Source organism: Gavia stellata, chromosome 8, assembly GCF_030936135.1.
Source record: "Gavia stellata isolate bGavSte3 chromosome 8, bGavSte3.hap2, whole genome shotgun sequence".
Classification (NCBI taxonomy): Eukaryota; Metazoa; Chordata; class Aves; order Gaviiformes; family Gaviidae; genus Gavia; species Gavia stellata.
Window position 1 is genome coordinate 15,797,254 of NC_082601.1, and position 27,657 is coordinate 15,824,910.

Genomic DNA, 27,657 nt, shown 5'->3' on the forward strand with positions numbered 1-27,657 from the left:
GATCTTGACAACTGTATTGGTTTTTGTTTGTTTTCCCCAGGAGCAATTTTTGCAATATTTCTTGTTTAAGTCTCTGTGTGGCACTTGTCTTTAAGACCCAATAGCTGAAATAGCAGAGCAATTAAAAATAACAGAAGGATTCTTGGCGGGGGAAGGTGGTGGTCGAAATAGGTGTTGTGATGTTGTTAAACCTCTTTAAACTGTTTTCATTTAAAATCAGAGATAGAAAATTGTGTGGCTTCTATAGGCAGTTTTACAGGGCTTGCATAACACATGGGGCTATGTGCAATTTGCTGGGAGTGATGGATTATTGATTTTGTGCTAAGAGAAAGTGGATGGTTGCATTTGTATGTGTTTGAGTTCAAAAATCCAGAAGTTAGGTGCATGGTAAGAAAACATTATGATGAAGAATTGCATTTTTGGAGAATGCAAAATAAAGTGGAGGATGTGTCTGATTAGTAATTAGTCCCTGGGCTGTGCTTTTTTGCCTTTTTTTTTTTTTAAAGTCATTTCAGTTCACTGTGAAAGGTACTAAAATAAAAAATTTGATACCTTCTCCTACATCTTGCTATTTCAGTGTGAAGAAGCATCACATCTCTATTTGAAATAGTCAAGAAGAAAGAAATAGGAAAGATTAATGACCTAGAGTATTCGTTGGTTATGTTTGTAGTCTCTGGTTTTGTCAGGTGAATAGGTATTTGCAACTTGATGACACTGAATCAAAGGGCAAACCAGACCTTTCAGTTGTTTGAAATATTCTAAAATGTAGGTTTCTTTCTTGTTTCTGTTGGTATGTCATTGCTTAAAAACCTTAGATCTTGAAAGAGTCAGGTTTCAGTCTGTTCCTAATTTGCTTTCTTAATTTCATTTCTCAGTCATATTCCTCACAGAAAAGTGAGGTGAGGAGTTGGAGGAAAAAAATACTACTCAGGAAAAGCAGATGATCTATGCACGTCACACTGGGAGAGAATATTTCTTTTTTTTTGAAGTGAAAGTTGTTGGGTTTTTCCTTTTTTTTTTAATGCCTTTTTTGGAAGTGGGAAAATAATCTAGATGTTGTTGCACTTCTAGTGCAGTTATCTGACTATTTTGTTGCCCATAAAATTCTGCATATTGCAGTCCTATCCATGGAGTGCTGAGAGACCATTGCTTAACTTCCCCATGTCACTGGACTCCACATCTGCAGTTCTCTGATCTGTTGTGTGCCCCGTGGAAGTGTTTCTGAAGGAAGCAGGCTGCTTTGTAGACAGCTGTTCCTCTATCCAACTGATTCTTTACTGTTTGTTGTCTGGTCTGTGAGACTTGGAGAGAACCAGTGCTCTGTGGGTTATTAATGTGATAATACTCTCCTGGTGTGTTGCGGTCAGAATAGAGAGTCTCAGGTCTCAAGTCAGGTAATTCATTTTTTCAAAATAAACAACCTTCAACTGGAGGCCATTTTTCATTGTGTTTCCCTCTTTACTTGCCTTTCTATTGATTCCGGCAGATAGCACCACTCTCCACGCTTGATTCTAGACCTCCTCCTTCCAGAGTTGCACAATATTCAGGAACAAACCTTGCTGGCTTTGGTAGGGGAGAACTGGTGTGGCTTACTGATGGTTTCAGCTTTGTGTGGCATCAGCACCAAGGGTTTTTGTTTGGTTTTGGTTTTTCCCCTCCCTAAAATAGCAATCACATATATCAGCTTAATTTTAATATTAAAAATCTTTAACTTAATTTGTCTCTTCATGTCACCTTTTCCTGGTGGTTTATCAGTAGTCCAGAGTCTGCAATGCAACACAGAAGTGCCAGTGTTTGGAGATCTTGACTGATACGGATTGTACCAGAGAGGTCTAATAAGGTTCATAGGGATGTGCATTTGCTCTTCCCATGAAAAATGTAAAGGGCTGAATCATGCACAGGAGCCTGTGTTGGATTTTTTTTTTTCCTTGTCATCTTATCAGCATAGCTTTACTTTTGCTCATTTACATAGCAATGCTATTCAGCGGCTTGGAGGGATCTTTAAATAACACCTTTGTTAGGGTTCTTATGCAGGAAAAGTGCAGGAAGGAATATTTTCAGAATTGCCTTTGGGGAGCTGGATATAGTCAGTGCTGACCCTGCAAATGTTCAGAGATGAAAATAATGGTTGGATTACAGTAATTCACAGCGCAGGAAGGAAGTACAAGATTGTACATTAAAAAAAAAAGTTCCTCATGCATTTAAAAAAAATACTGTAAGTTGTTCTTGTATATTTTTTGTAATTTGCTCTTCTCTTTAAAAAAAGCACCTATACTCATTTAAAAAACAAAACAAAACAAAAAAAACTAGAAAAAAACCCCAAACCCCAAAAAATCCCAAACCTCAAATGAGTTTTCCAACACTTTATCTGACAACAGTCTATTGTGTTTGGTGTAAGAATGGCTATGCAGAGTTGTAGAGCCTGAGTTATGCTGGAGGTTAAACAAGGCAGTGCAACAGTCCCTTCAAGCCTCTGAAATGTATAGATCCTAGATATGGAGCGAAACTCTGTGAGATGCATGACTAGAAGTTTCTTTCCATACCACCCACAACTAATAGCCTGCTGGGACTAACTGCAAGTTTAAATGAATCCTTTGGGGGTTGTATTCATGTCTTTTGAATTGGTAATGAAAGGAAGCCTGCAGTGAAATGCCTTGGTGGAAAAAGTCAGTGAGAGCATTTGGTGCATCTAGTTCAGCAAATCAGAGACCTGTGATTCTCTTCCTTTGCATGTTGATGAAATCATCTGCAAAATCATGAAGAAATAGCCTAAAGGCAAACTTACTTGGGATGTTATGCGATGGTCCATTTTCTAGCAAGTCTAGCAAAAACCAAGGAGTGAAACAGTAGAGGACTAAAAGATAAAGCAAATGAGCAGTTGCTTGGAGCGTGTTATCATAGAGGGAGAAGTCTCTTACTGCACTGCAAAGTCACATTGTAGAGGCACATCTGGAGGTCCTGAAAGTGGTTATGTCATGGGCTTCTCCATCACTGACAGCTGATTCCCAGTGGCAGCAAAGGTGGGCAGCAATGGTATCTTGCTGTACAGCACCACCTAAGGAGCTTCCACTGCTTCTTGCCAAAAGGGAGGAAGGGATAAGCCAGAGGCAATAGTGGTGGGGCTTTCTTCAGACTTGGGGAGGTTTCAGGTTGTCTGAGAAGCTTTCACTGTGAAGCCAGCTGTTCCCTGATCCATTAAGAAGGGAGGAAGGAACTTTTGGGTAGGACCTGCTCTGCAGGCTGTCATCTCTCACCAGAGAGCATGCTAAGGTGTGGCTGGACCATGAAGAGTTTCAAGACAACATGATGTAAATGATCTTTGGGTCCCAGAGGTTGGTGGGATCTGTGGTTTAATGCAAAAAAGGGATGAAGGCTGTTGACTATAAATGTTAATAGCCATCAACAACAGAAACAATCATCTTCAAGTACAAAAGGTAAGAAGAAACAAGAAATTAGTAAGAGTTAAACATGCCCCAGTCCTGGAGAACTTGTAAGAACAAAGCAAATAATATTGCTTGGTAAGTTGTGCAAAAAGAGAAACGTGTCATGTTTAAAAATCAAACTTTGTTTTGTGGTGTGCCAGATTGTTCCAGGTCTGAGCTAAAAATAGGTTCCAGTCCACAGTTTGTCTGAGTCAGATGATGAAATGAAAAATGTAACCTTTACTTGCATCAAACACATAAATGGCAGGTCCATTACAGAGCTGTGTGAAAATAATTCATATTTCCAGTGTAAGTTCTTAAAATGAGAAATTCACAAACCATTTTTCTATGGAAATATTTGCTTAAAATATGTTCCTCAGGTGGAAATTCCTTCTAGAATATCCATGGGATTTAAATACACACATATTCAGGTCTCTTCCCCCAGGAGGGGAAAGCAGATAGATGATCTGAAGTTTGTTAGAACAAATGTTGGATACTTCTAGTTTACTGCAATACTTTTCCACCTGAGTTGTTGATTGGAGTTTTCTCAATACCCAGTCTGTTGAATTATGGAGAGATAAGTACAGCTTATTTCACATGCCAAGTTAATAGGAAAATGTAACAATATTTGAGATTTTTTTAAACTAAATGTTATTGAGGCTGCATGTAAAAAAATTATGGAATGTATTGGGAAATAATGACTGATTTGCAAGACTGGAAATGAACTAGCTTTCAGAATAAATACAGTTCTAAAATTATAAAATTTTTCTGTTTGTCCAAATTACCTATATTTTTATGGGGTATTTGTTGAGCTATGGAATGCTACTTAGTTAAAGGAAGAAGTTAAAACCAAAACTGTTTACTAGTGGTTAAAAAAATAATATAAATATGAAAGCAGGACTCGGAGACCTAATCCCTACTTGTGTGATCAAAAGGCACTTTTCCTTACTGAGGTCTCTGTTATTAAGAGAAGTCTTATGATAGTAAACGTTGCCAGAAATCTATTTGGACTACATAAGGTGTGAAAAGCTTAATTATGAATGAGTAAGCACACTCTGGCTGGTGTGGAAATGCAGAAGCTAATTTTGCACCTGTTACATTTTCACGCTGCAGTTGCTTGGCTATTACTTTTCCACTAGCTCCAAAATCCAACCTCCTCCCTCCAAAAATAATAAACGCTTCCAAAAATAATAAAGTTCTGCTTTAAATAAGGAAACTGCACAAATGCTTCCTCATGGGAAGTGGGGGTGCGTGCAAGACTTTGTGCCTTTTTTTCTGAAAAATGTACGTTGTTTTGAACACAGGTAACTCACCTTTCAACTTCTATCCTCGGCCCATTGAATCTAAAGGTTTCCAGATGACATAATTCAGAGGGCTGGAAAGTAAACAGACCTCCCAAAGTACTCTAGATAGTTTTTGTATACCAAGTTTTCTGAAGTGCTGCCTCACTTTGTGAGAGGCCGCACCTCGAATACTGTGTTCAGTTTTGGGCCCCTCACTACAAGAAAGACATTGAGGTGCTGGAGCGTGTCCAGAGAAGGGCGACGAAGCTGGTGAGGGGTCTGGAGCACAAGTCTGATGAGGAGCGGCTGAGGGAACTGGGGTTGTTCAGTCTGGAGAAGAGGAGGCTGAGGGGAGACCTCATCGCTCTCTACAATTACCTGAAAGGGGGTTGCAGAGAGGTGGGTGTTGGTCTCTTCTCCCATGTGACTAGTGACAGGACAAGAGGAAATGGCCTCAAGTTGTGGCAGGGGAAGTTTAGGCTGGATATTAGGAAAAATTTCTTTACTGAGAGAGTGGTGAAGCATTGGAACAGGCTGCACAGGGAAGTGGTGGAGTCACCATCACTGGAGGTGTTCAAAAAACATGTAGATATTGCACTTCGGGACATGGTTTAATGGGCATGGTGGTGTTGGGTTGAGGGTTGGACTTGATGATCTTACAGGTGTTTTCCAACCTTAATGATTCTGTGATTCCTCCAACTCTAGCTCAGGAGTCCTGGCCTGTATGATTTTTTGGAGAAACTATTTTTGAGAGCAGACTTGAGTTGCACTGATCTGGATGGTCCTGTCCAGAACCAGTGGTTTGGGCATGTGGAGTACATGGTGGAATCTGAGTCATAAATAAATTTCGCCATAGACTGGAGCTATACCTTTCCATTGGGTCCGTAAGGCAGAGTTGGGTACAAGCTTGCAAAGGGAAAGACCTGCTATCTCTTCCAACTGGAAAAAATTAAATATTTTGGCTTCATAATGCAGCAAAAGAGGTAATTTCTCCTTTGGAAGAAATGTAAGTAGTAGGACATGAACTCTCAAGTAGATAGGCATTCTTGAGAGGTATCTGACCACCTGTAGTTTTGACAGGTAGAACTGATCCAATTGATGTCTGAGATGCTGTTAAAGCTTACAAAAGATTTTGTTTTCAGGGCATAATTACATCTGCCTTGTTTTACTACGTTAACAGTATGAGCCAAGTTTCTAAAGGCTGCTGGTGATAATGAATTACTCTGAGGCTGAGAGAGAGTGTGTGTAGTGACAAAGTGTATTAAAAAAATGCAGTTTCAAGAAATGAAAGCAAAGCACCTTTGACTTCTATGGAAATGTCATGAATTTATGGATATCTTGAAACAAGGAAACTTAATGAGTGGCTTTGTTTTTTAAAAAGTAAAAATGATGTAAAGTATGGAAGTTGTACCATATTGTTCATCTATTGTGTAGCTATGAAACTTTCCATATGAAGTCCTATTCATCTTGAACTTCTCAGACCAGCAACATGAGATCATATTTATTATTTATTATTAGAATAATATTTATTGCATTTGGTATTTGGGGAGGGGGCAAGGAGCTGGCAGGTTGGGCTAGCGGTAGGGGACTTGACACCAAATAACAAGATATTTTTGAATGACTTGAATATGTCTTAGTGCACCTCCACAAGGTCTTACTCGAGTCAGTAAAGCTATATGATAGCACAAGCTGGGCACTGTGATTATTCTTACAGGATTAATGTCATAGCTCTGAATTCAAAGTGCTTTGCAGCTACCCACTTGTATGCACTGCTTGGTAGGCAGGTCTAGCGATGGGGAAAGGCAGTGACATTTAATACATTTTCCCCTTGTGAATTTTCTTGATTCTACAATCTGTTAATAAAATTAAAAAGAGTATTTTCAAGCTAATTGTCATTAAATCTTTCAAATTTCAGAGAGAAGGCTCTGAGTCTTCAGCAGATGGTTGGAAATGAAATGCACATTGGGGGGAACAGAGGCTCTGCCAAATCTGGACCTTGAACAGAACTAGTCAAATAAACAGAAGTGAGACACAGCAGGGATGGTTTGGAATAGGCTTTATTATGGCCAGAAAGCTTCAGGCTGTGAATGACCTAATCAACCTAAGCTCCAGACATGTACCTAAATTAGCGTCTACTCTACCATCCTCATAGCACTCCATTTTGCTTCATTCAAATACCATGCTAACAGATCTGAGCTCTTTTAAAAGTGGAAGGTTATTACTGTTCTGGCTTATCCTCTTCTCATTGTATTTGTCCTATTCAACTCTCCTAATGCATGTATTCTTAATTTTCTCCTTTAGTTTCCGTGTCCTTTTCCCAGACTCAATTCTAGCACATTTCATGCATTTGATGAGTTTCAAATGACTTGCTCTTGTGGTTCTACGAGAACAAGAAAAAGGAGTAATGGGAGCAGAGCTGCTTGGCGTTACGGGGCTCTGGAGGGCAGTTCAGTTCCCACTTATCCCAAAGGACTTCTGTGTGACCTTGTCTCCTGTCTCATTTTCATGTTTGCAATGTGGCGATAAAGTAACCGTGCCCTGCCAGAGAAAGGGAAGGCATGCTTTATGTTATGTAAAGCACCACTCCAAAGCGGTCTCTTGATGTACGCATTTCCTAAACAGCACCATCCCTACTTCAGTTAGGATTGCTGTATGTTGCTTCAATAACAAAGCAGCTTGGACTTGCTTCAGTTCATTTAACTAGTCTTGGCATGATTTCATATGTGCTGCCCACAGACATTACTGTGTGTAGTCCTGCTAGGACAACTGTCTGCAGAGAGTATCTGTGAATGTCACAAGGACGTGGACCTGTTCTGAAAATACTTGTGCAGGCAAGAAACAAAAATGAAATAATATGACTATGATCATATTTAAGTATTAGCCAGGGCAATGACAAAATGCTACGGACATCCTCCAGTTAATAACTAAGTAACTGCTAAGTAGCATCATGTTGGCAACCAACGTTTAAAGAATGGTTCAATGTGAAATATCGTATGGTAACAGCTTGTCTGTCACTGTGCTGTGAATTTGGTTAGCAGACTGGCCTAGCTTTATTTAAAAAATAAGATTATATATGGCCGTATAAACCTTTTTCACTTGATACTTTTAATTCATAAAAGATATCGTGTCATGGCCTTTGAATCAGTCTCTGCTTTATACCAATAGACATGAACTTTCAAAATCTTTTTGTGAAAAGTAGATTATCTTTGAGAGTGAGAGGGGCTATTTAGGGGGTTTGATATGAGTACATAAAAAGTCACTTGGATTTATGAGGAATTATTGCTCTGGAATTCAAGGGGACAGGAATTAATCTGGTGTACTAGGTGCTGGTTCACATTGCCTGAGGTGGTATTCCTAAGTTCTGCGACAACATTATCATGGTTTTGGCATGAATTCAGTGGTTCACACAATGATATGCAAGGGATCATGTAATTTCCCTTTGTCGTTCTGGTTTCAAGTGTCCATAGTTGGAATGATTTACTAGGATTTTAATTCCCTTTACAATTAGTAGGCATGCTTGAGCCCACCAGGTTTTATTCAGAGCCCACTGAAGCTAATGGAGGGGGGAAAAAATCTCTTTGACCTCATTTGGCATTGGCTCAACCTCTTTGTGGCTGGAGCTGATGGCTTCATCAAAATCCACTTAAACTTCCAGGGACGAGTGTGTGACAGGGACAGCTCAGGTCATTCTGGAGCTCCATGGGTTTGCTGGGAGGGGCTTGACCACTTTCCCTCATTATTCTCTTTATTACCAATCTAGGGGAAAGGAGCAATTTGAAAAGTAGCTAAAGCCAGTGTGACATCTTCACAGAATCACAGAATCACTAAGGTTGGAAAAGACCTGTAAGATCATCAAGTCCAACCATCAACCAACACCACCATGCCCATTAAACCATGTCCCACAATGCCTCGTCCACACGTTCCTTGAACATCTCCAGCGAGGCTGACTCCACCACTTCCCTGGGCAGCTTATTCCAGTGTCTCACCACTCTCTCAGTAAAGAAATTTTTCCTAATATCCAGCCTGAACCTCCCCTGGCGCAACTTGAGGCCATTTCCTCTTGTCCTGTCACTAGTCACATGGAAGAAGATGTATGGTCTCTACTAATATGTGGTCCAACTTCCACATCCTTTGGGTAACACAGGATTCATATAGTTAAAAATTAGTGTAACAGAGAAATATGCCTTAGTATTAGCTTTCTGACATTTTTATTTTTTCACAATTTTGAAAGTCCCTGAGGTTAAAAAACAAACAACCCCCCCCTACTGTTATTCAGGCGTATTCCTGAATCTTTCCATATTTTAGATGTATCTCTGATGAACAAACCTATCCAAATAAACACCTAAATATAAGCATTTACATAGTGTGCTGATTTGGAACTCATTTTTTTTTTTCAAGAAAATAGGAAAACAAATAGGAAGAATACAGATGAAGAGAATAAAATTATCTGCCCTCTTTAAGGTTTCCCCAGACACGTGACAAATTCCACATCATTATCTCTTTAGTTTAACATTCTGCATTATCATATAAACAAAAATTTTGAGATGTTATTACCATATTAAATTTTTTTTCTGTCCTGGAGAATTAATTTTTCTGAAGCTCTCCCACTTCCATTCAGCTTAGCAGGACACAGAAGGTGGCTTCTCATAGAGCTTCTCCAGGCTACAGACCATCAGGACACCGGAAGAGCTTCTTTGTTCCTGAATGCCATGTTCTATGGTAAGATAGAATAGATTTAATGAACCTACAACGTGGACCTTGCTTCTCTGCCCCTAAGGAGTAGGGAAAAGCCTTACCAGCACCAACATGAGTCTGGACATTGTCCTGGGCAATCTGCCATAGGGGACCCTGCTTGAGCAGGGGGACTGAACAAGACGACCTGTGGGGGTCCCTCCAAGCCTCAACCATTCTGGGATTCTGAGTTTCATGAGTAATTCTGTTCAATGACAAGAAAAGGAGTAAGAGCTCGTTGTTGACTCCTCCAGGGCAAAATTGAAGGGAACAGATGTCTCATGCCTTTTCATTGGGGTGATGTACTGAGTTAGAATGATGGAAATAACTGCTTGTGAGAAAACTGGGCTTTGCATTTCTTGGGGTGGACAACTTAGCCATGGATCTTCTGAAGATATATTCCTGGTCCTTTAGATTAGTGCTAGTAGCAAGGAAAGCTACTTTCACCATTGAGGGGTATGTTTTCAAAGCAATGTGCAGGGCTTTGGTGTGTGACACCATTAAATGTTAATGTGCATTTTCAAAAAAGGAGCCTCAAGGCTAGAGGTAACTCTTTGATCTTTAAAAAGCTTGCCACATAGCGGAGTGAGTTTGAATGTATACTTATGTGTGCAAACACTTGCAGGTAATTAGATTTTAGTTTCAGGGTTGCAGGACTTCGCAGAAATTATTCAGATTTCAAAAGGCTCAAAATAAACATCAATTCCTATTTATCTCAAGGGATTTAGAGGGGCATAAAATAAACCTTTAATGGCTTGAGCCATGCTTTATTAATTGCTTTGTTGAAGAGATAAAACCTGTGAGAGTTTGTGTATTAAAATGGGACATGAACCAGCAGAAATCTAAGAAGGATCTGAATTTGGTTTAAAGAGAGTAAGAAAATACACAGCTGAGTTTTCCCCTGCGTTTAAAAGATTATCGCCCTAATATATACAGTTTCTTTGTTTTTAAGGAAGCATGCCTGGATTGAGCCATAATTATATGTGAAAGCATTTGAGCTAGTCATTCAGTATTGAAGGAGTAGGATCTGTCTAAACAAAGTGACAAGGAATTAGGGAGCCTGGGAGAGTTGTCTGTTTGTCATATCTGAAAATAAAGTTATCAAATTATTACCCAAATTGTTCCACATCTGACAGTTGTATCTACAAAGGCTCCTTGCAGTAGCTTTGCAAAGATGGCTCTGCTTTGTATATTGTTTTTGACAGGGGGCAGTGGAACACAGGTTTTTTGGATTTTTTTTAATCAAGACTTTTTTATTTTCCATATGCAAAGTTCATCACAAGGAGGACTACTGATAGAAGGTGAACCTTCTTTCTTGTTGTGTGAAAAATGGTCTCTTTAGACAAAATAAAAGGTAACTGACTGTTAAGAGTTCTGCTGGCTTTTAAACTGATATTGATCAACGCTTTAAATCAAAATTGCCATCTTGTTGAATTTCCCCTTTTTGGTTTTTTAGTTGCTTGAATTTTTTACTGTGTTTTTTTAAAATGAAGAATGCCTGGTTTTATTTATTGCAATGTGAAAGAAATGCTGCACTGCAATCCTTAGTGTATTTTACCTCTTAATTCTGTTATTAATGTTTGTGAGCTTGTTGCAGAACAAATTCTGCAAAACCCTAGCATGAATAGTCCTGCTATGTTCTGGTTATGTCCTTTTCCCTTCTTTTTCTATTATATTGTATTTGCACAGGTTATGAGAGTTTCTGTATTCGGTGTTAAATCCAGGAGAGGTACCGGTGATCTGTCTCTTTGAAAATCTTTGATGCAGGTTCAGATTATCATGATAATTAGCAGAGATGTTTGTATCAAGTCTGTATCTTTGCATGTAAAACTAGTTGATTTTGAACAGACTGTGAAGTGAGCCACTAACCAGGCATGACAAGTGTGGCCTTGACACAACCACTCTACCTGGCTTCCACTGAGGGAAAAAATCTTGGGTTTTGGGATTGTCAAAGGCTTCATACAAAGGGTTCATACAGATTTTCCTGAATACTGAATTAAACAGTATCATCAATGTGGATGAAGGGAACATGTATGCTTGTGCTGGTTTTGGCTGAGATAGAGTTCATTTTCTTCATAGTAGCTAGTATGGGGCTGTGTTTTGTAGTTGTGCTGAAACCAGTGTTGATAACACAGGGATGTTTTAGTTACTGCTGAGCAGTGCTTACACAGAGTCAAAGCCTTTTCTGCTTCTCACACCACCCCACCAGCGAGTAGGCTGGGGGTGCACAAGAAGTTGGGAGGGGACACAGCCGGGACAGCTGACCCCAACTGACCAAAGGGATATTCCATACCATATAATGTCATGCTCAGCATATAAACTAGGGGGAAAGCTGGCCGGGGGACCGCTGCTTGAGCTGGGCATCGGTTGGAGGGTGGTGATCAATTGTTTTAATTTATATCACTTGCCTTTCTTGTTTGGTGGTTGTTGTTGTTGTTATTTCCCTTTTCATTACAATTTTTATTATTATCATTATTATTGTTATTATTATTTTATTTCATTTCATTTCATTTATTGACCGTTCTTATCTCAATCCACAAGCTTTCTCACTTTTACTTTTCCGATTCTCTTCCCCATCCCACTGGGGCAGGGGGAGAGTGAGCGAGCAGATGTGTGGTGCTTAGTTGCCAGCTGGGACTAAACCACGACAATGCTGAATCCATTATTAATAGATAATATAAATATTGTCCATCTTTTTGGGCATGTCTGTTCTGTAAAGCATCTTCAGTATTTACTGAGGATACTGTTTGTGCATGCAAATAAAGTTCAGGTTTTGGTGGTCCCTGTGGGTCCTGAGTAGCTCTGCGTTTTCACCCACAGTCCTCAGCTTGTCCTCTGTACCCTTGAGCGGCCACATGGCTCTCCCCTTTGCTTTCTACATGAGTGAGAAACATCTTTTCCTCAAACTGTTGCTGTCCTAACTAACAGAGACAGGAAATAATAAATTTGAAAAGCTGAGCTCACAAGGCTCAAGTCCTGAATGGGTCTGTGACTGAACCGATAATTAAAAATATCATTACCAGTTCAGTACCATCTTGACCACAAGCTCATCCTTCCTAAGAGCTCTAGGACTGTATTTGAGGGTGATGGATAGGGCATCACTGGCAAAGATGATGCTGCCATCACCCTCATGGTGTTCCCCTGTCTTCTGACTGCTTGCTAGAGAATCTTCTGTCCTCACATTTGCTAACATCTTCTAGTACACTTGCTTAATGTCAGTGGGTGGTGAAAGTTTCTCAGGGGGTCAGTAAATACCTTCCACTTACAAGAAAATTCAATGAGAGAGGTGCTGAAGTGACTCTAAAGTCGTGGGCCAGAACTGTAGTGATGTGAATGCTGAGGACTGTGATTATTTAGTGCCACAGATCGTGTTCAGGGCATGGGATTGGAGCCTAACATAGCGTAAGATTGTAGCAAAAACTACAGCATGGGTGTCTTAATACTGATTCCCAAAATAATCATGGTTAGGTAGATAGAAAAATCAAAATTTGTGTATAAACTCTCTTGCTTATTTGAAATGTTTGGTCTAACAGATCTATAGGTTTCTTTTCTCCTGTGGCGCTCAAAATGCCAATGTGACTGATGAAGAGAGAACACGTTGCCCTAAGAAATGCCTGGCAGAAATGTTCATCTTTAAATTGACATCAAAGCTGCATTCACTTTGCTTAAAAATGGGAATTTAAAACTTTTTTTCAGTCCAGTCCCTTATCTAAACCATTAACTTGCATAGAAGAGTCTTAAAAATTGGTGTTTTGGGGCTAAATAAGGTGGTTTTGTTGGAGGTTATTGAGACATGAAATGATTACTTGTCATCCCTTGAAATGACATTACATTTAAATGCAATGGTACATGGGCACTTACTCCTGCCTTCATCTCTGTTAATCCTTGCTCACAGTCTGCAGATTGAACATTCTCTCAGCGTTATGGGATGCACTGAAATTCTCAGAGTTATAATTGCTTCTCAGTATGCCATCCTGCATGTTACACGATTGGAAGAGGTTCTCTTCCAAAAAGAAAATATTTAGTGAACCCTATGCTGTGTATTTTTTTCCCTTTAATCAGTTTTACCTATGAGTTCACCAAAGATCCAAAGGAAAAATAAAAATTAAATTCACTTGACCTTGATTGATTTGAAAATTCAAGGGACAACCTCTTGGTTATTGATGGCTTTTAAATTGCTGTGCATTATTACCTGGGTATGCCTGTGAAATTTATCAGCATTCTACACCTTTCTAGCTGCTTCTGTTGTTTGCTTAGAGATAGCGGCTGTAAATTTAGATGTGCACAAAATAACCTTACCAGACAAAGATATGGCATTGTCTGAAAGTCTTTGCAATGACTGCCTGTATAAATGAGCCCTTTTCCGTAGAGGTCCGTAGCAAAACCAGAGCAGGAAAATCTTGTTGAGAATGAGAAATCTGACACCTGATCAAGTTCCTCACGTGGTGGAAGTTGCCCAATTTCATTGCCTTTCTGAAGTGGTGGTTGGGTTAAAGAGAGAGAGAATGGGAATGGGGCATCACACCGATACAGATACTCGTGGGTCTTGCTCCAACGTGGGGAGAAACTGTAGCGCTGCAAAGAAACTGAGAGTATGTGAACCATGGTACTGCACTGGGGAAGCAGGAGACAAGAACTTATAAAGGGCTAATTCTCCCTTAACTTCCCTTTTTATATTCATCCCTGATCTCATGGAAATCAGGGTCAAGTGTGAATCCTCAAAAGGAAACCCTCCATAGGGTTCTTAGGGAATAGGATTCTTGGTTTTTTTCTCTAAGGTACCCCTGTTAACACACTGCACCTCCACAAAGGCAGTGTAAGGTAATATGAATCCTTCCTTAAGGGTCTGACCTTATGTGTCTGTGGCCACAGTTGTGACGGTGATAAGCAGTTGGTGTTGAGATGCTCCACTGAAGTTTGCAGCAGTGCTGCTGCAAGCAGGCTAAATTTGAAGGTCACTAAAGGTGTGGGGAATAGCATAGATGTCGATCTGTATGAAAGACTCATCCAGTTTGGAGAAGTAGTCAGAACTATATTTCTGTCTCACTGGGCTGAATACCAGGTGGTAGAAGGTGGCATGACTCTACTTAGGTTGCTGAAGCTATTCTATTTCCAAATTGGACTAGAAAACAGATTTCTTTTTCCCTGGGGTGTTAGTTACCTGAGATGGTCAACTCCCCCCACCCCTGCAAATAAAGCACTTATGTTTCCCGAATTGGTTTTCATGTTCTAGTCAGAATGCTGAGCTATTTGCTGCTGTTGTTGTGCAGAAAGATTTTCTTTATTTCTCTTCTGTTTTGCTTTTTCTTTCCAATGAACCTTATTCTCATTGAAACAGGTATTTACATTCCCATTTAAAAAATTGTATTTAGACAACTTGGAAAAACTGCTTCACCAATGAATTCCTGAACAATCTTAACATTGAGTTACATCGGCAGAAAATCTGCCTTACCCCCTCTGCATTTTAATTTTTTGTTGGTGAATGCCTATGCTGAACTCTCTGCAGCTGCCTCTGATCATTCTTGTGTTTTTCTTCTACTAATGAGCCTGGCAGCCTTGCTGATGAGTACATATACATTAACATATTTTTTTTGTGAATTCAGTATTGTTTTAATTGTAACTTGTTATGATATTTTAAGGCAAATGCTGTTCTGTTTTTTGGAATCCATGGTTTAATTGATGGAGTCCTGAACTCCTCCTTTAGTGACGACCTCTGGTGAGCAGGGCATGCTTGTAGCAAAGTCTGATAATTTTGAAGGACATCAAGTTAATGTTTTTGTGAGTGCTTCTAAAACTTCTGAAACTTTAAAAGACAGTCTTGGTCTTTGGAATATATCAGCTACTTTGTTTGAAATGCACAAGTAACAAGTCTTGTGTAGGCCAAAATAAAAATGATTCTTGTGATGCTGTGTGGCCATAACGAAGGGCATCTGTGTTCTTGGATTGTATTTTTCATAACGTAGCAGAAACTGCCTAGTGCTGACAAAATCACTCACCTGTGTTTTCCTGTACAGAAAGGCAATCTCTGGATATATTGCCCTGCCATGGATTGAAGGGATTTATACTGTCTGTCCACTAAAGTGTGTTACATGTCAAAAGGGCAAACTTCAGATATAAAACCTGTTCCACCTGCTGGGTCAGCTTTGTAGCTTTCTGATCTCAGGTCAAAGATCAGAGCACTCTTAAATTAACAGGATCTCACAAATGTGGAAGGAAAAGGCAAATAAGCACAAGAAGCATTATATTCTGAGTACAAAGTAATAAGAACCCCTGACAACTGCTGTTACACCTGCTGAGAATAAATCACAGCTTTGGACAATGATATGCTTTTGCAGGTTTGTTCATTGGAATATAAATGTTGACAAGCTGAGTCACCACATCCTTTTGATGTGGTCTTTTTTAGTTTTCCATAGAGAAATAACAACGATTTCAGTAATTGTTAAGATCTCAAACTATCCTCTTATTCAACGGTTTTCTGTGACAGATTTACCGTTCATTGACAATAGGTCATTTCTATCCTAAAAAAAGCCTGTGAACTAATGAAAAGCATATAGTATAAGATAAAGTGAAGGGTACCTTCATTTTGTAGAGGCACACATTATGACTCACTTAAATGGCATGGACTATGACAGAGCCGGAATCCGAGAACATTCGTTCCTTAAACATAAGGCTGTTTTTCTTTAACTAATTTTTGTTGGTAATTGGCTTTGTCAGATGTTCTTTGACCCTCTTGAAACAAGTATTGCTTCTGTATATTAGTTTACTGGAGCTGCATTGATGGTTATTTGAAATTAACATTTTGGCTTCATAAGCGCAAGTGTAACGTAATTGCTCTGTTCCTCAAACTGACTCCTACTGCATTATTGTGCGTAGGAGTTACACAGCAGACATGCTTGTTTCAGTAAAAAAATAAGGCCCACTATTGAATCGGAGTTTTCTGAGAGCTCCTTACATCATTCAAAACCAGTCTTGACCACTTTTTGTGAGATAAGGTTACTTGTGCAGACTGTATCATAAAAGAATGCTCTATAAATGCACTGATTGAGTAATACTTTTATGTCAAGATTTACAGGCATATGAAAGGACACTTAGGTAATTTACAGTCATTTAGGAAGAGTTCATGATTAGTTAAACTATTGATGTTTACTTGCAGTACAGTGAGGAAAGTAAAAGGAATGTTGTTGTGTTGTTAAGCACTTTCTCTAGTGTCTTATATCTCGAAAAATATGCCATGCCTCTCAGCTAACAGATGGAGTTCACAGCTGTGCATGTGAGTATAGCCAGTCTCTAGGAAAAAAAAAAAAGAAAAAGGAAAAAAGAAGGAATTTCTCTTTACAGAAAAACTGTTCTTTTTTTCTCTTCATTTTTCCAAGAATCACTTATTAAGATATTCATGGTAGTAGAACCTAGTAGTATGTGGTAGTCCTGGTGAGATGCTTTGTGTAGGGACTCCTGATATGGAAATCATCTCTCAATCTCTTCCAAATATGTAACCATACTCTGTGTTACTGCATTTCCTATTTCTTTAACGTGTATTTTTTTTCCCCCTCACAAAAGCTCCTCCTTCTCCCATACACATACACCTCATTGGACTGTAAAGGTGGAAGGTTAATTTCCACAGTAAATCCAAATATTTATTTCTCATCTTTACAAAGGAGAATTGTAGCTATGGAAGGCAGGAGAAAAACTGATGAAGTGGAAGGCATCAGTTGTCACTCCTGAGCAGTTAGAGGCAAGGTACAAAATGCATGGTTTATGTCTTTAAAACAAAGTATGCCATTAAGTGGGTAATGCTGAGAGGAATTTTATCTAGCCTATAAATACCAATGAATCTTTTCAACTTCAAATCCCAGTACAGAGACAATTTACAGTTGCAATCAAAATGATGCACACAATTTAACTTCAGCACCATCTGTATCACTGCTGGTATTTTAATAATGAATAAAATTATACCTTGGCAACAAAAGTCCCACTTAAATAAAATACCTTTAAGTTCCAAGCGAGGCCTTCCAAGAGGAAGCTACAAGGCCTCTGATTTACCCTGAAATATCCTTCTTGTTTACTAGAAAATAGATATATCTACATTTAAATAGCAAGCTGTGGACAAAAGGTCTGTGGGATTATGTGAAGCCCTTGTGAAACTACCTCTGAAGCTCAGGGATTGTGGTTCGGCAAGGGTTTGCACAGCTGGCCACAAGCACTCCTGCCCTCATTGCACAGCTTGTATCTGGTTCAGCAGAGACTATGAGCGAGGTCTAATCCGGGAGCTCTTTGCTGACGCGCCAGTCCCTGCGTACTTGAAGAAAAGCACGTACAGGAGGCAGTTATCTTCCCTTAACAAGCCTTTTATTACCGTGGGATGATGTAGGAGGCATGTCACTTATCCTCTTCTGAATTCCTCTTTGGGACTCCATTGTAAGGCCTACCCACACCAGTTTCCGGGTTATAATTTTCTCTTCTTTTTCATCTTCTCCAATTTGTATATTTTGCAAAGAGGAGGCAATTTTTGCTTTGTTAATAGTTTGCATGCTGGGTCCTGTTCCCTACCCTTCCTTCAGCTGCATTGTTGAGCAATACTAGTCCCGTGTTCCTACTCTGGGTACTGCTATCTTGTGGTATTTATGGCTATTTCATGATGCTTACGGTCGCTAACAGAGTAGCTGCAGCATAGACCACAGTCTTACTGTGGCTTGTCAAATACTTTCTATTTATGGTGATATGAGATTGTTGGCGTAACAAGCGTTGTACTACTTATCATACTGAGAAGAGATCCTGACTAACAATATACTACCAGGTAGAAGTAATGTGAGATTCACAGTCTAAGATTTTCTGTACATTTGTCTCGGTGAGGGTACAGCACTACTAAAAGCAGTTCAAATCTGATGTATGGGAAATCCATGGAGCCCAGGGATTGGTGATCTTTCACTGATCATGTCCTCTTCATCAAAGCTTTCATTAAGGAAATGTTAGCGACCTTTCTGGATGGCCTTCACAAGTGGAAATCAATGTGTTTTGTCCCACTGACTCTTCAAGTGGACAAGGGAAATAGCAGCAGGACAGGTCTGTTAACACATCTCAGTTATGGCTAGTAATGACCCTGCCTGTGTTCCAGGGATTGATCCTCTTCAAAGGACAGGGTGAAAGAAACATTAGTTTGATCACGACAGGTTTTGGGGGTTTGCAGTTTTCTAAATATCTTCAGTGTCCACTAATCAGAAATCTTCTAAATTCATATCGGTTGCTGCCACTCATGTTATCTCAAGCTTGAAGAAAGTATGAACTGGATTATGCCATGCCTACCAACACCGATGTAAAACATGTACTAGAAGAATTAGTAAAGTTGGGCTGAATCTCTGATTTCCATGCAGACTCAATTTTGGTAATATATTAGCTGTGCTTCAGAAGCATTTGAAATTCTGTCTCTCTAGGACTTGGGTACATTTTTCTCAGTTATTTTTTCATACTTATCACAGGTGTTGAAGGCCTTCACAAAATATAGAGCTTAATTAGATATTTGGGCAAAAGGGCTTTTCTGAAGTTCACTATTTTATGGACTATTAGCTAAAGCTGGTATTATCTGGCATGTTTCAAAGGAACCCAAGAGTTTTAGTGTCTAAATTTCACTTGGATGCTTTTGAACTGATAGCATTTATATTTGTGTTTTAAAATAAATGGTTTTGGACAAAATTAAAATACACAGGGGAAGTGGGAGAGAAGATTTCTTTGTTTTTACTTGGAGGGCAATTACAGCTACAAGAAAGGAATCAAACCAAATAAACCAAATAACTTCATAATAGGTTGCTGAGTTTCTCATTTGTTTTTTGTTCATTTATCATTATTTTCTAAAAATCAAAAGTGAATAAAAATCAGAAAAATCTAATTTATATGGGTAAATATTTTTGTTCATTTCAGAAGCAAGATTGCTGATGACAGTTGTAATCATACACATGACACAGTAAATGCTATCCATAATTGCATGTTTCTCAGAACTCAGCGTAGTCAAGGTCAGCACCCATTTCTCAAATGCAAGTCAACATCTGCATTGTTATGTGATTTGCATGAAGAAGATGGCTTATAGGTACAATTAGACACTTTTTTCTTTCTTTTTTTTTTTGCTAATTATCTGGTTGGCAAGGAAACATAGGAGAAAACAACTGGCTAGTAAACGCTTTTCTTTGTGAGTGTCCAGTTGTTTTAAATTATTCTGTAGTGTGGAATTTTCTTTGTTAAAAACAATGTTTTTAATAGACATATAATGCAGTTGACTCAAATAAGTTATTGTTCTGACAGGCAAATGGCAAAGGCAAAAGCAATAGGGTCAGAAACTAGAAACCTGGGAGCAGCTGGAATAAAGGTCTGTTTCTGTCACACCAAGTGAGGGAGATGAAGTCTCTTGAAATGTGTGTGCTGGGGTTGTCTGATGGGAATCAGAATACATTGGCTTTGCTTTTGGTTTTACCATGGGTCTTCTCTGACTTTGCATAAGCACAAAATGTTTCATCTCTTTCTTGTCTGCACCCATCAAAAAAAGAAATATGATAATCTTGAGAGAGGTGTATGTTGTTTGTTTTGGTTTTTTTTCAGTTCTGCCTTCTCATGGAAGCAGGGCCTGTGGGATGATCCTCACTCTGTGTGCACATCCTACCTTTTTGAACCCCATGGCCTATTTTGGCTAAGTTTTACAAAGAGATTATCAATCTCAAATCTGTACAGTTCATGTGTAGTGTCTCTGACAAAAGATGTATCAGAGCTACTCTGTATATGATCCGGATTGTTGTGCATGTACAAGTTGACTGATGCATCCTAAGCATTTTACTGTACTATACTTTGAAGTTTCACGTGTGTAAAAGCTGTGCCATGTCCTGCATTGTAGGTCTGTGCATGTAGAGCTGTCAGGTGAAACCTGCAATGTTGCAAGGTGAATTTTGACTGAGGGAAAGGCAAAAGAGTGACCTTGCATCTCATCAGAGTATCCATTCAAGAATCAACTTCACTTGTAGGAAATTCCTGCTTGCACTCTCGAGTCAATCAATCATTACTCTCTTATCTATCAGAAGTTGGACTGTATTGATCCTGGTGCTCTCAGAACTATCTCCAAATTGTTAATGCTGTCCTAAATCCCAAAGCCTTAAAATTACATGTTTTTATAGTTAGATATGAATTCAGGGAAGGATCCCTGGCACTAGTGGTTTTTTTGTTGAGGAAAACCAAATAAGGATCCCAGAATTTGGTGTGAAAATGATGTTGTAACACTGTAGTAGCAGAGATCCAGGTGAGTGTGTCTGGGGATGGAAGCAAAAGATGTGAAAATGTAGACAAAGTATCTGGTCGTTAGAAGAGCTAATTTTCACTTTCCAGGCCGGAGCCTCCAGAGATCCCAGGGAAAACCTTAAATGTATTGCTCTGAAATGGTTTACACTTGCTGCTGTGCTGAGACACTTGGTGTCCCATAGGTATCCAATCATACCATCAGGGAACAGTGAGAATCCAGAGATTGTTACCGTGACTCTTGTCATGGCCAACTTGTACATCACCGGCTGACGTGCTGAGTTCTCTCCCGGTCCAGGAGCAAGCGCAGGAAACTGAAGAGAGCCAGCAGTCTAGACACTATTTAATTGAAATCTCTGCATTCAGTTATTTTCAGCTTCAGGTTTTAAGTGATGCTGAATAGTCATGTAGATATGTTGCTAAGACCTTAAACTGCCTTTTGAGAGGTTTCCAACCTCTCCACTGGGTTTTATAGAATGCAGAAGTTTGGGTGAGTTCGGTGCCCCGATGTACTTACCATTTGAGATCTTTGTTTAAATCACTGTTCAGGTCAAAAGTGACAGTGAATTTAAGAGCCTAATTTTAATTTACAGACTTTTTTAAGTCCAGACAGAACAATTACGGCCTGATCTCACGCATGTCAGGGAGCACAGCACTCCACAGACATTTCTGCATTGCAGTCGTAAGTTCTCTTTGAAACTCAAAAGCTGTAAGAAGAATCTGCTCAGGACCTTGGTAACTTGTTTTGTTGGCTAGTTATCCTCATGGTCAAAACATCAGTGGCATACTTGTCCTTAATTTGTCTAACTCGCAGATCTTGTTAGGCTTTTTTGCTGATGGTAACCCAAGAGGCAGAAAGGATTTCGTACTTAAGTTCACTTTTTGAGCTCCATCAGTCAATGCACTGATATGAATTATATTGGACACTGATTTTTCATACAGAGATGTTTTTTGATTAGAACAGCCCAGATACTTTTGTAGAGAGCCATTTCAGAAAGAGATGAGAAATATTTTAATGTAATCTGGCTCATTACAGGAAAGGTATCACCCAGCTTTAGATCAGTCTAAATTTGCTGTCATAACTATAATTTTTATAGTAATTTTTGCTTTTATTCCTTGCCTTTTGTAGCCCTGAAATATCATTAATGCATTATTCCCTGCCCCCCTCTACCCGCCCATCCTTGCAAATTATATATTTACTCTGTGAGTGTGAGAACGCTGTGGTGCCTGAGATCCTGCTAACCTGCAGGACTTTTCCAGTAATTAGGTCCTTATTTGCTCCATGGGAGATTCAATTAAAAATGAGAGGGGTTTGTTATTATTCCCTACTGAAACCCTGCACTATGTTCTTGAGTGTGCATGTGACAGTATTGTAATGCGCAAACTTACTTTACCTAATTTAATTTACCTTATTCAAACATTATGGGCTCAAAAATTCAACTTGAATTTCAGCCTAGCCCATCTGTCCTCAGATGAGGATGTGAAAGTAAGAGGGAAAAGCCATAGTACACTACTCATTTGAGCAAACAAAACTAATTTGTATATGTGTGTGAGCTTAGGGAAGAAATGAAGGAAGGAGGGTAGACCATCAAACTGTATTCTCTGAAAGGAAAATGTTTTCAAGCCTTTCAAGTATTCGATGTCTTAACAACAGACCCCATCCAGTTGCCATCCTACCAGACTGTTGTTCTGGGGTGTAAATTTCAGTCTTGCACATGAATTCAAGCAATTCTCTAGTCTCTGTCTACTAAGTAGAAACAAACACCACCTCAAGATAGCACAAGTTGGCATATTTGTTGCTCATGTGATGACCTCTGTATGTTTTGTTTTTTTCCTTTTTTTTTTAGATAATTGTGATGATGCATTGGTATCTCCCTTACCTTCAACAGCCCTTACCAGTTCCTCTGAGCTCTTCAGTACTCACAGTCCCAGCTTTGCAAAGCTCAACAGGCGAGATGGTAAGGTTGCAGTATGAAATGCCTAAACTATTCTTTTTAATCACGTTTACAAAGAATAACTTTTTATGCTGTTTGTATGCAGTGCTTTCAGAGCCAAGTTGAATACAGCTGTTAGTTTATGTTTCTGTGAGAGCTCTATTTAGGAGCAATTCCTTCCTTGATTATAAAAAACTTCAATTGAATGTGAAGCTCTCCACTTCTCTTGAAGAAACATCCTGAAGGAAGTTCAGATAGTCTTTTTGCTTTTGAAGAGAGTTCCCATAATCTTTAGATCTTGAAGGTCATTAGGCTTAAGACCCTATTCTAAAATGTAGGTGTTTGTAAAAGCTAGTAGCAACTAGGTATTAAAGTTCCAGTGGAATTCAATGATTACAAAACTCTGCAGAAACAGTGAAAATGAATGAAAAAATTTTGCAGACATTTGCAATGAGGAATGTTTAAGGCGCAGATAATGAGTTCACACACAAGGTGAAACTATTAGGATCAAACCTCGTATCGGAAAAGAGAAGCTGGCAGTATCTAGGACATCATTTGACCCTGCATTACAAATTTGGGTTGCTGGCTCCCATCTTATTCCCAAGTTAGAGCCTCAAAAAGAGGGAAGCCCTGTATTATCTCATTACGTATGATTTTCATTATAAGAAACACTAGAAAGTATACTACTAGAAAATAAATGAGAATTTTCCGGCTTAAATATAATCTCTGAAATGTGTTTTAAACACCATTTGATAAATCTACAGAAAGACAGTAAAGGACTCTCTATTAGATGCTTGGCACTAATGATAAGGAGTTACTAGGTCATTAGAGAAGTGTTAGAAGGGAGTTACTATATCATATTTAAATTCCTGAACCAGAGTTCCTCAGCAAGTAAAAGGTGATACGGTAGTTGCCTAACATACAGAAAGTTGTAAATATTTAGCATGACATTTGAGTTTGCCCTGCCTTTGTCTCCAACTGCTAGCTGGGACAGTGAACAGACATGCTTATATGATTTTGCAAATGGGTCTAATGCTAATTTTATTTGCAGAAAAGAGGAAGAGATTCAAAGTCAAAATTATTGAAGTTGAGCTCTGGCTATAACATATTTTAAAGTGATATTAACAATATCTAAAACAGATTGAAAATTATTGCAATTTAAGGGTAGAAAATTAAATAGGTCTTATTTAGTTGTGCTAGATTAGTTTTGCCATATAGTGGGGTGTAAGGTATTCTAGCTTTTTAGACATACAGTATCGCATCGGTAAGGTCCACGACGTCTTTTGGCACAAATCATGGGAACAGGAAGACAGAGTATTGAAACTAAGCCCTCAGCGAGGAAGTTGTTTCAGCAACTTGTATTTCATGTTTTGAAGGCTTATGTTGTAACTAATGAGCTAAGCCCAACACAGGGACCTAGAAGCTAAATTCTACCTTGCTTAATTCTTTTGTTGCACAGACTTTTGTGGCAATGCACAGATGTAGTGCCAGCAGGATTCATATGGGTACTTCATCTTGTGTTGGAGGAGCAAGCAGTGGTAGATGGCTGAAGGAACTTTCTTTGGCTGGCACGTGAATGCAAACAGTAAATATCTTTACAAGAAATAATATTCACTAACAAGGACTGTGCCGTGGCTTTCTGATAATGTTGCAGTGTTTTGATGAGTTGGCTTAGCTTTGTTTGTAATTGATAAGACAGTGCTGCAAGTAACAGTGCCTCAAGGTAGAAAGCCAGATAAACATATTTGTTAATGTAAATATGAATGCAACAGGTGAAGATGAATTTATAAAACACAATCCAGACCTACATCAATAGAAAGTTCTAATTCATCAAGTTGATTCAGTAATAGATAACAATAACTAAGAGGCTGTTGCTTAAAAAAAGGCCTGCAGCAGTGAAATGTGCCATTAAAAAAACACAACCACACAAGCTACCCATGAGTAAAGCTTTGTATGAACTGCTGAAAGCGTTCAATTAAAATGCTGATAAATCTGTACTGGTAATGGTGAAGCAGTTAGTATAATTCTGATAAATATGATTCTGAGGTATGAAATATATTACTTACCCATGAGAGGGATTAATCAGCTTTTTTGTTTACAGTAAATAAATAATGAAAAAGAATAAGAAAATTGCTACAATATGACTGTATCAACTGAGCTTTTTCAGTTCTCTATTAGCTCTCAGCCTGAGTAGTCAGTATAGGCAATTATGTATGGGAATATAAAACATATATAATGTCAAAAGGAATTTGTTTTGTGGCCAGGAAGTGTTTGATCTGCACATTAAAGTAAAATTCTGCAGCAGGGAAGCACTTAGTTGCAGCAGGAAGTCCAAGAGTTTGTAGCACAATATAAAGCCAGTTGAGCTGTTTGTAAGGCACTGTAGGATGGAAACAAGAATTCCCTTTGCTTTGTATTAATAAACTACAAATAAGTACAGGCATCCTGAGCAGCCCTGGGGAACATCAAGGAGCATTGACTGCGTAACACTGGGCTTAAGTGCAATTTTTGGAATAATTATGGCAAAATGCACAAATGGTCTGAAAAAGAAAAAAAAGTGTTTGATCATACTTCTCGGAGTCATATGAGTCTCCAACTGAGAAGCCATCTGATCTTTGTTCTCCTCATATTTCTAGCATTATGATTTGTTGCCATGGAGAATACGAGCAATGTATCCGATTCCTGTGGTACTGTTTCTCCACTTAGGACATTTTCTCCATACCTCTCCCCTGAAATGATCGACAGAAAATATGAAATCTGTGAACTGTGAGGAATGATGGTGTAGCCTTTTCGCAAAGCGCAGAATCCTATCAACTCCAATGGGAACCTGGTGGGCAGAATGGGGAAATTACAACATCATGTCTGAGGGGCACACAAAGTGCCAAGCATGCGTGACTTTGAGCATCCTCTCTCTCCTTCCTGTTTTCTTGTGAGAGAGGCAATGTGGCATCTTCCTACATTAGGACTTTCCAGATTATCTAAAAACAAATGTACAAATCTTGTGGGTGTAATCAGAGCCACACTTTGTCCGTTTTATGTTTATGCCACACTATTAATAAAAGATTTACAGTCATCTTCAATTTTCTTGTGCCCAACTGCAGGAGAATGGTGTCAGGAGGAGTTGACATCCTGTAAATATTGTGTCTTCAGTAGTCCTTGTTGCTGCCTATTAGAGCCTTTGCATCCTATGTTCTTGTCTCTTGTCCTGACAAATGTTCCCCAGGGTGAACATCACCCGTGGGTAGAGGAACAAATGGCTGTAAAATAGTTGCTATAGTCTGGATGTGCTTTTTTGCTACTTACTAAAAAAAGTATGGGATGAGGTGTGACACACTATAAGGAATCATGTGCCTAAAAGAAATGTGCAGACACAGATTGTGCTGGAAAAAGATGCCAGTATCCCTTATGCCACCTGCTCTATATAACAGCAAATAGGGAGGAAAAAGAACATTTATTGATTTTTGGCACTCACAGCAGTATTTGGTGAGGATTTGGGATACCCACAAAAGTAAGCAGAAGTTACCCACAAAAGTAAGCAAAGTTATGTGTTTGCTTAATCCTTTACTAGCAGAAGTGAGAGAGGCCTAATGGGAAAAGCTTTAGTTCTGCCCTTAGTCATGCAGCCAATACAGCTTTGCTGTTGCAGGGATTTTAACTGCCATTCTTACAAGTCAGTAGAATTACTGTCCATCTTTGGAAATGGTAATGGTGGAAGGTTTGGGAGAGGGAAATACAGTGGGTTTTTTTGCATGGGAAGGTGTATGATGCAGCTGCTGTTCTGTAAACCTGTAACATCTCTCTTGCAAGACCAGCTTCTGGAGAGGTGATGCTACGAGCAGGTGTCACTGCCGTGTCATGCAGACTGACACTCCCAACAGACAAACTTCCTCATGCGAAGAGATATGCAGTTCAGAGATGCTGTGTAATCTGTGATTTGAAAGCTCAAGCTCACCACAGATCTCAAATTTCCATTCAGTGTGTATCATTTGTCTGACTTACTTTGAAAATATAAACCTGTTGTGCCGTGCTCAAACTGGAAAATAGCAGTGCATAGTAAAGCAAAATACTTTTGTGGAAAGCATATCACCTTTCTGCCACTTCTAGCAGCAGAAGGGAGAGAGCATAAGCTACATAGAGTAGATGCTAGTTATGATGTTTAACAAACTACTGGAAAGTACCTGTGGTAATAAGCTTGGCTTAAGAACTTTATGTATAAACTAGAACAGAGAAAGAAAAGTAGTTGTTTTTTTTTTTTTTTTTTAATGGGAAACTCATCAAACAAATTACTTGTTATAAGTGATTTTCTTCCGTCTAGTTCTTGCTGTTTATGTTGTGAAAAGACTGATTGAAGAGACAATGAAGGAAAGATGAAAGTTCTCACCTTTCTTTCAACGTTTACCGAAAACATCTAGAATAAGCTATTTGGAGTGTTGAAGGGAACAACTTTGTGCCACAGACCTGCCAGAACTTCTGAACTGAATTTCTGTGTCCTGCCAGTTCCTAGAATAAAGCTGTAAACAAAGCAGCAACTATCGCGTTTCAGTCTATTTCAGATATTGGATATTACAATCCAAAGGAAGGTTTCCTTTGGCTCCTGTGTACGTTAGTCACAATTCTGTGTAAGAGAAATATGCAGCTTATTGTCTTGGAACACAGTTATATAGTTTATATCTTAAAAGCCAGACAGAAATATTCTTTATATGGCATTTAAAATAAAAAAAAAAACACGGGGGGGGGGGGGGGGGCGGGGAAGGAGAAGAATCGTCATTCCAATTCTTAGCAGGAAGTACTATAGTCTTATCTAAGCTTTATATCTGTATGGCATTAAAAGAGAGATATGAAGTAGTCAGAGAAGAATTGAATGATGAAATTCCTAATATTCTCGTTAGGTCTTTCATGGGATGCTCATAGGGGAGAGTATTCTATTTAAGGCAGGTAAAATAATCACAATGACAATGATGATGTCTGTTGTGATTGAAAAAAGTAAAAATAAAGCATGGCACTAGCAAGTAGTATGCA

At 39.0% G+C, this 27,657-nt stretch overlaps 1 protein-coding gene across 1 annotated transcript in view; it reads left to right on the forward strand.

Annotated features, from left to right (window-relative positions):
- The window catches only part of CNTNAP5 (contactin associated protein family member 5), a 256,571-nt gene that overhangs the window by 11,386 nt on the left and 217,528 nt on the right, over window positions 1-27,657 (forward strand). Inside the window, exon 2 of the mRNA XM_059820523.1 lies at window positions 22,552-22,662. Within this exon, the coding sequence (XP_059676506.1) occupies window positions 22,552-22,662 (111 nt within the window). The remainder of the gene's footprint in view (window positions 1-22,551; window positions 22,663-27,657) is intronic.